The sequence below is a fragment of the Pygoscelis adeliae genome, unplaced genomic scaffold (assembly GCF_000699105.1).
Source record: "Pygoscelis adeliae isolate BGI_AS28 unplaced genomic scaffold, ASM69910v1 Scaffold45, whole genome shotgun sequence".
NCBI classification, from domain to species: Eukaryota; Metazoa; Chordata; class Aves; order Sphenisciformes; family Spheniscidae; genus Pygoscelis; species Pygoscelis adeliae.
The window spans coordinates 3,232,786-3,248,246 of NW_008825114.1; the positions used below are offsets into that span (position 1 = coordinate 3,232,786).

At 38.1% G+C, this 15,461-nt stretch overlaps 1 protein-coding gene across 1 annotated transcript in view; it reads right to left on the minus strand.

Annotated features, from left to right (window-relative positions):
• Positions 1–15,461, minus strand: part of MPDZ (multiple PDZ domain protein) — an 88,124-nt gene that overhangs the window by 12,249 nt on the left and 60,414 nt on the right. The window contains exons 25-35 of the mRNA XM_009328157.1: positions 9,977–10,139; positions 9,168–9,364; positions 6,966–7,057; positions 6,605–6,695; positions 6,180–6,260; positions 4,984–5,076; positions 4,817–4,891; positions 3,195–3,372; positions 559–704; positions 125–208; positions 1–16 (exon numbers count right to left, since the gene is read on the minus strand). Of these exons, the coding sequence (XP_009326432.1) occupies positions 1–16; positions 125–208; positions 559–704; positions 3,195–3,372; positions 4,817–4,891; positions 4,984–5,076; positions 6,180–6,260; positions 6,605–6,695; positions 6,966–7,057; positions 9,168–9,364; positions 9,977–10,139 (1,216 nt within the window). The remainder of the gene's footprint in view (positions 17–124; positions 209–558; positions 705–3,194; positions 3,373–4,816; positions 4,892–4,983; positions 5,077–6,179; positions 6,261–6,604; positions 6,696–6,965; positions 7,058–9,167; positions 9,365–9,976; positions 10,140–15,461) is intronic.

Consider the following 15,461-nt stretch of genomic DNA (forward strand, 5'->3'; position numbering starts at 1 on the left):
GGTCAATCCCATTCACCTGCAATGAAAGCATACAATGATAAAGTGTGCAGGACTTTCCAGCAAACAAATTGAAGATGCCTAGCTAGCAAAGGACAATAAACGTGACCAAAAAAAACCACCACACCTCTAATATCTGATCCCCAGCCCACAGTCTCCCATCTTTAGACGCTGCTCCTTCTTCATATACTTCATGGATAATGATTGCTCCCTGTGGATAAATAAAACAAAAATAAACTGCATGCTGAAAGAACATGCCCCTACTTTGAACCAAGAGCAACTGAAAATTCTTACTATAATTCATCAGTGATAAACAAAACAGTCAGATGTATGATGAACAAATTACCAAAATATTTAAGAAGTTCATTTATACTTTCAATTTTAAAAGTGTCTTTTTTTTTTTTTCCTTTCCCTTCCTTTCCCCCCCGCCCCCGAACTGGTATCTTTGGTACCTTTCTATAAATGCTACCAGAACAAATGAAGAAAAAATATCTTCTATCAGACATTTTAACTTCATTATTGTTATTTCACTTGAGTGACACACATATTTTTCCAACGAACCAGCAAAGTGTCTGCTCCTCCAACAATGCTCAGACCAAGACCAGTCCTCCCTTTGGAAATATCAATGGTTGTTTCACATCCAGGAATGATGGGACAAGTAGCTGGGTCAGAGGCTAACGTGGCTGGAGTTGAAGACCTGCTTGTATCTAAAACAACAATTAAACAGCCTGGTTACAGTAAGAGGGCTCAGTATTAGAAAAGTGACTTTAAAAGAGCATTTTGAGAGTTCATTGACAGCTCTACAGCAACAGCTGAACAGCTGACCTACAGAGAATGATGCTGCCAACTCTCCCTTTCCCTCAGACAAGTACTATCCTGTAGTTTTACTTGCAGTTGTCCTGTGTTTATACTATCAAGTACCTGGATGAAAGTTCTGAGTTTACTGATAAAATATCACACACAATATGCTGTATTTGTACTCTCAGATTCACTCTTGCAGTCTGGATAGCCAAAGAAGCTATTGTACACAACAGATGCTATTTAGGATAGAATTTAATTTAAACTTCTATACCAGCAACTATGCAATGCAGATCAGAGATAAATGAAGTACACAGTACTTCATGTCAGCCCTGTACTTTTGCAATGCGTCAAGTCAAGGTCCATCTAACAAAATATTCCATCCCAGACTCAGATATGTACCATGAGAAAGAATGTTAAGTATGAATAAAATATAGTGGTATTTCACAAGTCCAGCAATCCATGGTCAAGTCAAAGGTTTTATACACATCATTATATTTAGTGGCCCTCAAAAAGAACTTTTTTACACCAGTCCAGTTTTTAACTGGCCACTGACACAACCTTTGGAAGCAGTAAATTTCGTGGTGTAAATGTCTATTCTCATAGTGCAAACATATATGGATGGCATCCTTATGTAGCAATTTATCTGTAAATTCAGTATCTCTTGTATGTCACAAATGGATCTTTGCTTCAGTACTGCAGTTAGTTCTGTATCCTTCAAAGAAAAAAAAAAAAGGCTAAAAATACTAGAAGGGGATATTGTGTAGCAACTAAAGGAAAGAATCGGCAATCAAAATGCCTGGGATGTTCAGAGTATCTCTATCACTGATGTCCTCTGTGCTTTAAAGAAACACCAAAATTACATTTTTTCCAAAAAGTAAAAACAGGCATCTAAATCCTTTTGAGGCACTTTAAAAGGGCACTGATTAAAAGAAGTTTCACTGAAACTAACAGAGGACTTGACCATTCAGCAATACTCATTTATGTTAGACAAATAGGTATAGTGTGAACAACAGGTCCTGCAGAAGCAGTAAGCCTCAAAACGAAGAGGCTTGTCCTCTGAAGGGAACCAGAAGGGCAATTAAGACTTTTTAAGGGTAAAGCTCTGTATGAGTATAGAACAGGTTACTCTACTGCTGTTACGCAAATTCTTTGCTTGTATGATGAGCAACTGCTCATGCTTAGTTCAAGCTAAGTAGGGGAGTCAAGGCTTAAGTATAATAATTCTGTCCACAAGGCATAAAATGTACATGAAATACATGAACTGAAGAACTGGAAGGGAGTCTTGGTATGCAAGGTTGACCTCAGCTAAATAGCTGCATCAGTATTGGACCAAAAATTGCCTACATAGCACTGCTGGAAACACCGAAGTTGGGTAGAGATGTAGTAGAAATCAGACCAATACGGAAAAAGTAGTTAGAGATGGGTTGCTTATTTGGAAGGAATCTGTCCAGAGAAAACAAGGTGCAGGGGCAGCAAAAAGGTGGGCTTGGTAAAAAAAAGATGGGGAAGAAATTATAAAATCAGGTAGAGAACCAAGATGAGGGAGATCTTCCAGTTGGGTTGTGGCTGCCTGTAAATGGTAGCGAAGCCAAGTTGCAATCACAAATCCCCAGGATGCTGGAGGGAGCACTGCTGAAATCTCCATCAGGTCTTTATCCCTAAGACTTGGTGTGGCAGGGTGGAGATGGAAGGGATAGACTTGGACAAAGCGATAGATTTTACCCCAAAACTAAATGCAGAAGGGAAGACAACAGACTTATTACCTAGTAGGTCTCCCGTGTGTTTCTTAAGACTTCTTTATAGTAGTATAATTGGGTATCAATAATATTGCTAGTAATAAGCAATAGAAATGCAACTCAGTAATACCTGCAGTGATGTACATATAAATTAACTGTGTTGTGTGCATTACTCAATTAAGTTATTATTAGCTTCTTAGTAGTGTGTTGCTTAACCAATAACCATCATCAATCAGTAGCATCTCGACTCTCCACTCTAAAGGGGGAGAGTCAAACGTGGCTAGTCATAAATGGCAAGACGGTCTCAACGATTTCCCTGTTCTAGGAAAGATGACATGACTTTTCTCCCTCATTTAAAGGAATGCCTCCCACTTAGTTCTAGACAACCACGACAGAGGCACCTGCTGCACAGCCTTTGGAAGACAGGAGGAAATCCCTCCATCCTCCCACCTCTACAACAGGCCAGTGGGAAGGCAGGAGTTAGTTCTTTGGTGTGGAGCCTCACTGCTTTATTTAGACGGATCTGTAATCCATAAGTACCAGAAAGTGTAACTCAGAAGACAGCTGAGCGCATACAAAAAGAGAAAACTTGTTTACAAGCTGGATCTTCATTTTTATATCACAACCCCAGTGAAGATAGACACACAAGGAGAACGCTACTTTTGACTGCTTCTGGTTCTGGTGAGCTGGAAGAAGGGACAGTTGCTGGCGGCTGCATGTTCCTCCGCTCTGCTGGGGCAGCGCTGGAAGGGACTGGTGCTGCAGTCAGGCTATCCGTCTCTGCTGAGTTGATTGTAAGCCTCACCATAGTTTTGGATGTCTTCAGGAGACTAATAAACTGAATGATAAAGAGAAAAGCTGGTGAAGACTGTAACTGGACTATTCAGTTGTAAAACAAAAATAAAGCAGAAGAACTGTTCTGCAAACTGGAGCAACAAGTCACAATCCTGCAAGGTTTTCTTGGTAATGAACAAGGACAAATATTGATGGGTTTTTATAAGAAACAGCAATAGAGTTAAGTGTGGGCCAGACCTGGCTCATGTTAACCAAGTAGCTTCCATGAAACTTCGCCAAACTATACCAGACAAGAATTTGGCAGTCTTTTGATGGCTTCTCTGGACAAAATCCTATGTTTTAGATTATTAGAAAAATCAGAAAACCAGTATTGTCTTTTAATGCTTGGGTGGAGCCCAATTCTGATCCCACAGAAGTCAAAGCCAAAACATCTATTGATTTAAATAAATGTGCTACTGCCATCCTAGCTCCTTAATCAGATGCACAGCTGGAAGGAGAACCTGAAAATATTATCTGAACTATGGGAAGGAGAGAAGGACACTAGGGTGTAACACAAAATCTAGTTTAAGGGGATACTGAAAAACCTTCAAAATTAATTGCCATCTCACAGTAAAGACATCAAATCCTCCCGAGACTTTACTTTTCAGTAGAATCAGAAGTATTTTCAGAAATTACTTACTCAATCTGTCTCTTCTTCCAAGCCTACCTACTTCCCTGCAGACAACTTCACTATCTTTTACTCATTTACTGCTTCAGAGATAGCAGCACATCAAAGAGTAAGATGGAGGCCCTCCTAATTGCCCTTTAACAAACAGAAAGTGATCTTCTCATACCTAAAGAAATCATTTTTCTTGGTAGCAAGGCAGGTGCTAGAAAAAAGCCCTCCTTGATTCATTACAGAACCCAAATTGAGTTTGGAGAGCTAGAAGTTAGAAATAAATCTTGTTATTTAGGAATGGAGATAGTTTTCTCCGAAGGGCTGAAATACCAGGCTTGGAATATAATGAAGCCGTTATTACAGACACTCCGTGTGTATAAGCACAGTTCATGACCTGATTTACCAGTGATGCAACTCACCCATGTAAATTTAAACGTATTGATTTTACTGGTTCTAATACTTTTAAACTGGAGTAGCTATGAAGAGTCATTATTGAGCGATAATTCATGGCTTTTATCCCACAACTAACTGCCTCTCAGTCATCAGATCTGAACCACAGGGAAAAAAAAAATCGCATTTGTAGCATAGAGGTAGACGATTCATGTACTGCATTAATGTAAAATAGCAGCTGCGCTTTAAATTCAGGCTTTAGCTTATTCTGCAGTAGTTTCATTATCCAGACAATGCCTGCGGATCTTTGGTTCTTTAGCCAGCTTTGAAAATGAAGTCAGAGTATAGTCACGAAAACCTCACTCGTTTCTTTAAGACACAATCACCTCCTACTTTAAGTGGTGTGATTTCTGCATCATTCCTGACACTTCAGAAGCACCTTTTCTACTGGATATCCCACAACAATTTCATCATCCACTGCCAGGATCTGATCTCCAACTTTGATTCGTCCATCCTGGAAACAACACAGAATAAAAAATATGAGCTCTGGATGCTACTCCAAAAAACATTTTTCATTCCCTACTTGGATTTTAAATGTTTTCACACCTTTGCTGCTGCACCATGATCTGTTAAGCTCTTAATAACTACTCCATTAATTGTGTCTTCTTCACTAATGGCAATTCCCAAGCCTCCTTGATCCTGGGGCAAACAGAAAAATGCAAATGGTTAGGTACTGTGTTTATCACAATGTTAGAATACTAAAGACTAGTGAGGCCTGCAGACATAACAAAAGTTTGGGTTTTCACAATGCATCAGTATTTTTGTTTTAAACTAATCTATTTCTGAAATAGATTTTGCCAACCGACAAACAGTACATTGGCTACCAAGATAAATCTGAAACACTTCTAAATTCAGAACCACTCCTTTGAAACTTACAAGGTCAACTGTGATTCAGTTTTTAAATTCATAAATAGAAGTAAGAAACACAAAATACTTGGAAACTACAAACTGAGGTAAGTCAAACTTCATGATATAGGTTAAATTCATTATTTGAAACCACAGAAAAAATAAACACAGGAGTGGAAAATACAGACGATGGAAAAATGTATGCTTTTCCCATGAAATTAGTAGATGTTTGTGGCAAGTGAAATTTCCCTAATGCTTTGACCTAGAATTAAATCATCCAGATACCATCATCTGTAAGATATTCTCCTGGTTAATAATGGAAGGCTAGATGCCTTCCAAGGAGAAAAACTTACCAACGGTTCACAAGTCTCTATCCTTATGTCCACCGAATACAACTGTCTTCTCCATGTCAATAAGCAGGAGCGGCAATTTTTCCACCCTCCTTTGGCAGCTTTATAGTTACAGAATACCTGGCCATTCTCTCCCAGCTGCACAATTTCCACTAAATATGCATGTTGTTTGGGGGATTTGGTGCTTATAAACTGCTAATTCATCTACTTTGAACAACTAAGGCAATGATTTTACCTGAGGCACCACCAGCAGCTGGCACCAAAAGTTTTGCAAATAGGACAAGAGGAGACTTATTCCGGAAACACAGAGCAATTGGCAAATTTATGTGAAGTTAAAAAGATTCATGAGGTTGCCAAAGACAGTCATTATGTCAGGAAAACTTTGGGGTCCATTCACAAATAGGAAGAGAAGACCTCTAGAAACCTCTATTCTGACTTCCAGTAAGCAAGGGACAAAGTTTGTTTGCCATAAGAGGGACTCCATTATAAAAAAGCAATCTAGTGAATACAGATGTGGCCAATGTAAATTTAATTTTCAGCACATACCTTAGGGAGTTCCACATACTGAATGTTTTTACGTGAACTGAAGTCAGAACAAGCACTGGAGTTTGCAGCACTGATATCAACCTAATAGAAAATGAAAACATAACTTTGAGCAACTATATTCAATATTTTACATCAAAATAAAGTAGCGCACAAACATTTAAAGTGGGTCTGATCTTTTTCTGGATTCATTTAAACTGCTATAACTCTATTCACATGAAATGTTAGATTTACTCCATAGTTTAGGTGAACATAAAGTAAAACAGAATTGAGCACAGCTGTACTAAATTCAGCAGCTTTATTAAAATCTCATTTGTTTTTCCCTTGGATTTCTTTTTCTTTTGTATTATTTGCTAAGCAGACAGGGCAATCCTCTATTGAGAACGTTAGTATCTCAGTCAAATGAGAAAAACAAAAATTTACTTTACCTCTTGATGTTGAAGAGTCCCTAAAGTACACTGTGAAGCCTCTATTGATTTTGCAGGGCAAACAGCCATCTGATTTACTGCATCTTTATTTCTACAATAGATTCAGTTAAGAATGTAGTAGGAATGTAGTAATACAGCACCATATTTCTTAGAACATGTTTAAGTTCAGCCCCTTCTTTTACTTTATTTCTGGCACTCACAATGCAAATATCAAAACAGAAAACTCAAGACATATTTACAACTACTAAGAACTGGGTTCAAAAGCACATCTACCTTACCAAAATTAAAGCAGAAACACTGTGCAAAACCTGAGCATATTGAAAATAAACGTTTTTTAGCCAAACCTTTAACCAGAACTTACCTGATAAAGATTATTTTTACTTTAGATGGTGCACATTTGATTATTGAGGAAGCATTCTGATGAGTCCTTCCGTAGAGTATTTGCCCATTTATCTATACAAAGCAAGGTTATCAATTATTTCTCAAAATATTTTAATTCTCTTAAACTAATTTTTAAGCCTTAAAAAAATCCATTATCCCACATCACTGGCTAAAGCAGAAATTGTATTAAAATAACAGAGTATGTTCTGTCCTGCTTTCACTCTCTTCTTCCAGTAAAAAATTCCGTATAGTTTGATTTCAGACTAACACTGTCACAGTGCTAAAAATGTCATTCTTTGAGTTATACTGGGTTGACTTGGCATATCATGTATTTCCACTTGCCATTGATCACCTCATGACTGATGTGGCAATAAAGCAGGGCCATGGGAAATTCTAACCATAACAAATAAATGAATCGCTTATGACCAGCAACAAGATTGCTATTACTTATTGAAACTCAGCTCTGAGCCAGGCACTTTATACACAGGAATCTGAACACTGGTGCATTTACAATCCAAAGATTTGACCTGACAATCATTATCTTCGTTTGGCAGAGCAGACTCACTGAAACCCCTTGCAGCTCCTATGATTCAGATATGATTGGAGGTATCAGCGTGAATTTGTAGAATAAGGCTATTATTCGCTCACATTTTATTAGTTGCATTTGTTCTTGGAAATGGAAAACTGCAGTGCAGAAGTCCACTCTAAGACAGGGGAAATGACTGGAAAAGGACAGCTTGGACCTACACAAAGGGAAAATAATGCAACACACACTGAGGTAGTACTAATAGAAGCAGAGAAGCAGAGAAACAGTGAACAGTGAGCAACAGATGCAAGACACTGAACTGAAGGTTGAGTGTAACAGCAACCCCTCAGCTCCCACGCAGGCTATGTCCACCAGGCATCGTCACAGGGATATTGAGCCCTATCATTTACACTGGAGGTAACAATCCAGATGCAGCCCTACTTCCAGGGTTTGCCATGGGCTTGTGAAGAACCATGGTCAGGCTGTCAGCTGGGGGATGGGCCACGGCCCACCACAGCTGATGGACAGCTACTTGGGAACATAAGGAACAAGCTCAGGTGTCTCCTCTCAGAAGAGGTTGAGACAATCTCTCAGCATCAGTTTGCAGGTTTACAGCGTTGACAGTAAGCAAGGAATCACATGAGAGCAGACTCAGTCAGATGTGTTTCAATGTGTTCTGCGGATACTCAGTATCTGCAATATCAGGGTTTTAAAAACAGACATTTTAACTGATTCAAGAGAACCGTCTAGCAGGTGACATCGGACTCTGCAACTAACAGGTCCCTCCATGAGACTACGTCTACAGTGCCACAAATCCCTTAGTTTCTCTCCTAGCCTGCAACTGCCAGCCTACATAGTTTACTCTCTAACGTCTCCCTCAAATTTTGTTCAGTCTGACCATTCCCTCCCTTTACATTCTCCCCAGTGCATCCTCAAACACCTCCACATAGTTTTGAAGTTACACAAAGCATTTCTGTGAGGATAATGTTACCTACTGCTACCAGAAAGAATGGGAAAAGCTATAGCAGAGAATACATCTGCAAGTATCATCAACTGAACTGCGGTAATACAAAAATATACCTTAAGCTCATATACACACTGGCAATGTTAGCTGCACATTCAGCAGTTGGGTCCCTCCACAAGGCCACTAGTAAACAGCCCGAATGTGTCATGAGATAAAAGTCCACAATACAAATGGACCTGTTCCTGTTTCCCAATTCAATTTTCATTTTAGATGTTACATAACCTAAAAAATATTCTGATATTATCACACTTCCAGTAGACAGAGAAGTAATTAGAAAGTCTGGAGCACTCCACAGATGGATGGACTAAAGGACTTCAATATTTTCCATGGTCTGCAATGCATTGCCCTTCCATACATCTCTGTAACCCAGAAACTGCTGTCATCCCCCATTTTTATCCATTTGAAATACACACACACATTTACTCAGTACTACTATAACCAGGAAAAAAAATCTCAGCTGCAACTATTTGGCATACACCAGAAAGAAAATCTGGTAGCATAGTGATGTCAACTTGGATAACTTGGGGATTTCAAAGTCCATTGAAGAACACCTACATTGCAGCAAGAATCTAATATTTTAGTGCATTTTAAGTCAGTATGTTCAGGTTTCAGTAAAAATTGCAAAAACTCACCTCTAGTAACTCATCTGCAATCTGTAACCTGCCATCTTTGCCAGCTGCTCCATTTGGATCAATTCCCACTATAAAGACACTCATCCTGGATCGGTCTTTGTTACCAGCAAGACTAAGTCCCAGACCTGTCCTTCCTTTTTCCAGCTCAATCATGTGTAGCTCCCCCGGTAGATTTCCATAGCGTTGCACGATCTTTTCTAAATGTAAAAGTGTGGACAGCAGAGGTTGGATTTATATTAGAAAGTTTCACAAGTCACCTAGAGACTCAAGATCAGTGTCCAGTGGGCAGTATCTGACAGAAGAATCACAAATGGGATGAGAAAATTTTAAGTGTACACTACACTTTCTTTTAAGCTAAGCCTTAGGTGATTTATAATAGTATTTCTAGTTCCTTGTTTTCCTTCTAACTTCAGAAAACATTAAAACTTCTCTTGAAAAAAGATTTTTCTCACATAAAAGCAATAATCTTCCCTCCAGTAACACTTTCAGCTAACAGAAGCTACCACATCAATCACTGCCATCAGTTACCTAGAGCACACTTAAATTCTTAAAGTAGTCCTATGTGTGAAACAGTGAATCTGGACCACGGAGGAAAACAGAGATTGCAGTGCAGTGAAGAAGAACAAATTAGTTTTATATTTCACCATGTGCATCTGACCAAGCACAGCTGAAAGCTGACAGGAACACTTAACACCCAAACCACGAAGCACATGAGAATGAAGTAGTTCAAACTGGACCCCCCATATCTTCTGCTACAGTGCTATTTCAACACTGAATATTTCAAACATTATCACAAAGGATAAACTTACTCCAGCTGTAACCGAACTCATCCTCCTTCTCCACATCCTCTGGGACTCTGCTAAAAGATGACTGTGCAGCATCACAGCTCATTCCTGAAAATGCTGAAGGAGGGGGCAGAGGCAAGTTACAAAGCGAAGTCTTTTCTGGCTCTAAATCGGACTGACTGAATGCCTGTGGAGAATAAGAAAAATGCAGTGGCTAAGCAGATGCAGACTCTGTGTAGGGCAAACTAGTATACAAAAATGTGGAAATGGCAATGGCTATGGCTTTGAAGTTTAAATACCAAGCAGCTGGAATTCTAAATGAGTAACACGGCACAGAAAGGCTGCAAGAGATCAAAGATAGAAACGAACACCAGGCAAGGTAAGAGATAACATCACTCCAAAATGTATTCGGAAGCAAACAGAACTCACAATAAAAGCCCAATTCAGTAAAGTTTTATGTGCCACTTCACATTTCAGAAAAAGTTTCTTACGAAGACTCAAGTGACTTTTTTTTTAATGCCGTATTTGTAAAAGACTTCTACTTCGTTTTATTTTTAAAAGCCACCGCATATAATTTCTTCCTATGATATGCTTTGGAAGCCAAATAGGAGGAAAGGGAAAGGACACAAAGAACTTGGTGCTTTCAAAAACACCTCCAGAAAAAAGAAAGTAACTGGCATATTAACTGAAAGGACAATTTGAAAACAAAATGAAACAGACGATAACTGAAGAAATCCACAGTAACTGGACTTTTTCAGTCTTATTTACTGGTTTCCTATAAACTGCACAGGGGAGATCAAATAAAGGAGGATACAGATTAAATCACAAAGGAGAAAAATACTTTTGATCTTGATGTATGTGGTCTACTCATATTCACAAAAAGCTAAACGTATAAACAGACGACTACTGCAATATAATGGTTAAATGCCCAAATCCACAATCTGGCAAGCCTCCATTCACGTTAGTTTCCCCGAGAAATATGGACTCTGATCAGGGATTTGGCTAAGTGTTTGTAATTGATATCATTTTGGCTTGCTCAGAGTAAACCTGTAGGCAAGAAACTCGTGTCTGAATATCATCATTCTGAAGCTTGTGCATGCCCAAGAGACTTTGATACTTAGCAGATCAGCTGTTGATATAAACAATAAAAATTTTAGATGAAAACCAAGAAATTTTTCCAACACTAGGATTTTCAGGTGTTGCCCTAGCTTCATAGTCCTGTTCTCATCATTTCAGCTTTCATTACCTCCATTAGCGAAAGTTTGAACACAGTATCTCAGATGGTGCCTCTGGGTGCCAAAAACACTGAGACAATTTCTTCATCAGAGGCAACAGTGAAATGGATAACAACATACACCTTGGAAGACTTCAATCTGCTTTAAATTGAAGGTATTGAAAAAACTAGGAAGTTACCAATTTAGTCATACTGAGATTTAAGGAAGGTCCCATCTCTCAGGGAAAATGAGTTACCTTCATTGTCTGTATACTTGAAAGATACAAAGAAAACACAAATGCCCTATTTCAGTTCCCTCATTCTGCTTCTCCTTGAAGTAGATTTTCTTTTCATTCAGTAACTTGTTCTAGGAGGTTAACGAAGAAGACATTAAATGTCAAAAGTGTGGGAAATTTTAATATGGCACCCAAGCCAATCATTTATATAAAAAATGCCATATAAATGCCATATGATTTTTTGTATCATTATACCAGTCACATTGATCTGTGCTTCAAATCTAAGACAATGCCATCCTGCTGAGATGATACCTTGCATCACTAAACTTCATGTAGGAATTATTTACAGTTTATGCAAATTACACTCTAAAACATGCTAGTAGTTACAGGGCAGGCATAAACCTCAACTGAAGCAGCAAAATTCTAGCAAAGACATTATTACCCATCAGAATCAGAGTAGGGTGGAAACACTACTTAGTAACATTCAAAGTGATTTTTCATAATCATAAATTCATGTATCCACCACGGAGAAAAGTTGGTGACAGATTTCTACCTCAAGGAGGCGTGAAAGGGAGAGTAGTTCTAGAAACACTAATTTTTCAGAGTGCTTCCTAGAAAGCTACATAACATACTGAAAAAATGAGGAAATACAGTGTGAGAGCAGACCAGATCAGCAGACCTTACAGTAGTCTCTGTGTTCTAAAACCAAAATTAAAATATCACTTTAGTGGTAACTCTTGGTGAATGACAGTGTCAAAGAACTTTGCAAAATTACAGAAAACATGACCAAAAAAACCCACAAAAAATTGCTGTCAAGGACCTCTGCAAGATCTGTAAGGTGTGGATGTATGACTACATCCTGACAGATTAGCACTTATGAACCGCAGCCACCATAATCTGATTGACAAAAAAATGCTTCTTTCTCTACCTCTGTGCCCGCATACATAAATCTGAACATGCCTGATGTTTAAGGTAATGCTGAAATGAAAGTAAAAGCAAGGCTCTTTTGTGAGAAGGGTAAAGAGGGTGTTACAATGCCATTTGAGTGGAGGGGACTATGTCCTGCCTCCAGAACTCAGCCTGCCATGCAGGCACCGCCAGCAGCAGAAGCTGGCCTCCGCTGTTTACACACACATAAGACTTTTGCTCCCTGAATCGGGCCACACACAAAAAACCTAAAATGCTTTAACTCATGAAATACTTTCAGTGTGCCACAGCACAGTATTTCATTTAAAATGCAAAGCATCAGACAGTGCATGAACCCATTTGGCTACCAGGGTCACTCTGATCACAGCCAAGCAAACATTAAAAATGGCAGCAAGTTTGGAGCGGTATCACTTTCAACAAAGGAGGCACACGCGGAGGAAGAAGCAGTACTCTGGAAGGTATCACAGGCCATGTACAAACGTACAGCACACATACGGTAGGACCCAATCACTGGAATCAAGACAAACCTTGAATGGTGTGGGAGCAAAAGGGTTAGTTGGGGAACAACGGAAGGTAACCCTAATTGGATTCGATACCTCCTACAGTAACAGAAAACAGCAATCCACATGTTACAGCACCTTGGGCAACACGCAACATTATTCATGAATAACTAATTTTCAATTATGGATTCATTTTACTAACCACAGCAACTTTATTAACTCCATTTATAACTGGACAAAAGTATTTAAGGGGTTATTAAGGACCCTGATTCAGCAAAGTTTCTTACTGTACATGAACCTTAGTTCAGCAGAAGTGGACAGAGATGACAAGAGGCTATTCTTACCTCAATGTTAAAAAAGGAATTATGCAGAAACTGCAAAAACATTAGGTTTTCTCTAAAAATACGTGCAATTTTTTCCAGAAATACTTTTGAAAATATAGACAGTACAAGCCATCATTTATGTTATGCTTCTACTCCCTTTCCTCAGAACTGTAACAAACACAAAGACAGATTTCAAAAACACACATGCAATTATACACCACATATCATATCATAAATGTTTGTTGTACATTCGATACATTTGACAACATGGGAAAATAGATAAAGGGCACAATCACTCCCAAGATGTATAACCAGTTAGAAATTATTTTATTAAATCAGAAATGCATGCACATAAGAATTAAGCCTTTATTTATTACTGTGTTAGAGGTTAACTCTGTTCCCAATATGAATAACATGCAGTAAGCACTAACCACAAAAAACAGAATCTAACTTTTTTCATATTTCCAAAGATGTCAGCATCATCTTCATGGTGCATTAAAAGAACTTTCAAGAAGCAGGGGGAAAATATTTTCAGCATCATAAAATGAAAGCTGTCAATGTTTTTTTTCATGCAAAAAGAAAAAAGAGCTATCAAAGCTGGAAAGTCCTAACCACATAAAAAGAAAATGAAGTTCATAGCAGCAAAACACCTCATGCTGATGAGAGAGTTACACTCAGGCAGATATTTTAACATATACCACAGGGACTGATTTTGTAATTGAGAACCTACTCTTTGGCAGCTCTGATTAGATCAGATTTAGTGGTTATGATTAATGGAGCTGGCATTTTTTAACTTCTTCAAAACTTTTCTATGTGCATGCGTGTCTGTGTCTTTTTAATTCACTACACAGAATTTCCACTCTCATCAGCACAATATTTTACCCAAATTGGCATAAAAGAATTTAAATGCAGAGAGATACTAATGGCAAAGAAGCATATATATAATGTTTGGTGAGTCAAAAGCAGACAGTGTGTCATCATCCAACCTTGTTTGTGTTGAACTGAGAAGAATCAGCAAATGGGTTAGTGCTGCTGAAGACAGCTGGCCTACAGAAAAGACTGTTCTGCGGGAAAGGCAGGGAAGGGTTCTAAGAGGAAAACATAATAGAAACTAAGCAAAAACATTTTTAGATTAACCCTTTGTGACTCGTGAAACAAAACATATTTATGTAGCAGTTTGTGCTAACCAAGCAAGGTCAGCTTCCTGCACTTTGCTACAGACATGGAAAGGTAAGCAAAACTGTATTTGTCCCGCGTTTGTATCATCAGCTATGTTTAGCAGAGCGTAGAGGAAAAGCACCGATCCTCATACCTGTTCTACCCCACAAAGTGCATAAAGTGCAGAATTCAGCAGCATGAACAACAGAAAATTTACTTGCTGTGCTATTTGTACAATTTTGTCTAAGCATTTCAGCATTTGGGATACTCTTACACAGTTAATTATAAAATTGTGGATTTCTGGATTAGAATAAACACAAATCTTTGTAATAATGCAGTACGCTTAATTATATTTTGAAAACCACAGATTAATTCTCATAATTTGATTTACCTCTTGTGGTAACACACTCACTGTGTATTTCGCAAAAGAGAAGGTTTAGTAATATTAGGCATCTCTAAACAGACTTAATATCTAATAATAACTTTTACAGATCGCTTTGTGTGCATGCATTGATAATTTTCTGAATTTATAGTTTAATGAAACTAAATTCTCTGGTCTTCTTAAACAATGCAAGGTACTTTATTATTATTTAACACAAAAAGAGTTTTCATATTTAGACAAAATTAAAGGATGTAATTTGACCATTTATATTCCTTATGCAATTTTTGTACTGCACTCTATTTTGAGATCAGAACCTGTTTAATAAAGAGGGGACAGCTCTCATTTTGCATAGTATGCTGGAAATACTGTTCAACGTATACTTAACAGTAATTTCTACACTAGGTGTATCCATCTGGCAATTGCCTAAATGTCTTAAGGCTGTAAGTTTAACACTGCCGGAAAATAAGAAGCATAATAAGTGGAAAGGAATGTGAAAGGTTGCAGCATCAATTGATACATTTATATCACAGTAATTTAATTCAGATATATGTTGCTGTTTAAAAATTTTCTTAGAGCATTTTGTTTTTTTAAATGCTCCTGAAAATACAAAATGCATCCCTAAACGTTTATTCTCAAATATCATTTTGCAAAACAAAATGTAATGTAATTTGATAAGACAAGATATGTCTTGGTTCCACAGTATCTTCAGTAATGAGGAAGTAGAGCTGTGCATGAACAAGGTTTCTTCACTGCCGAGTCACTCAAAGTCA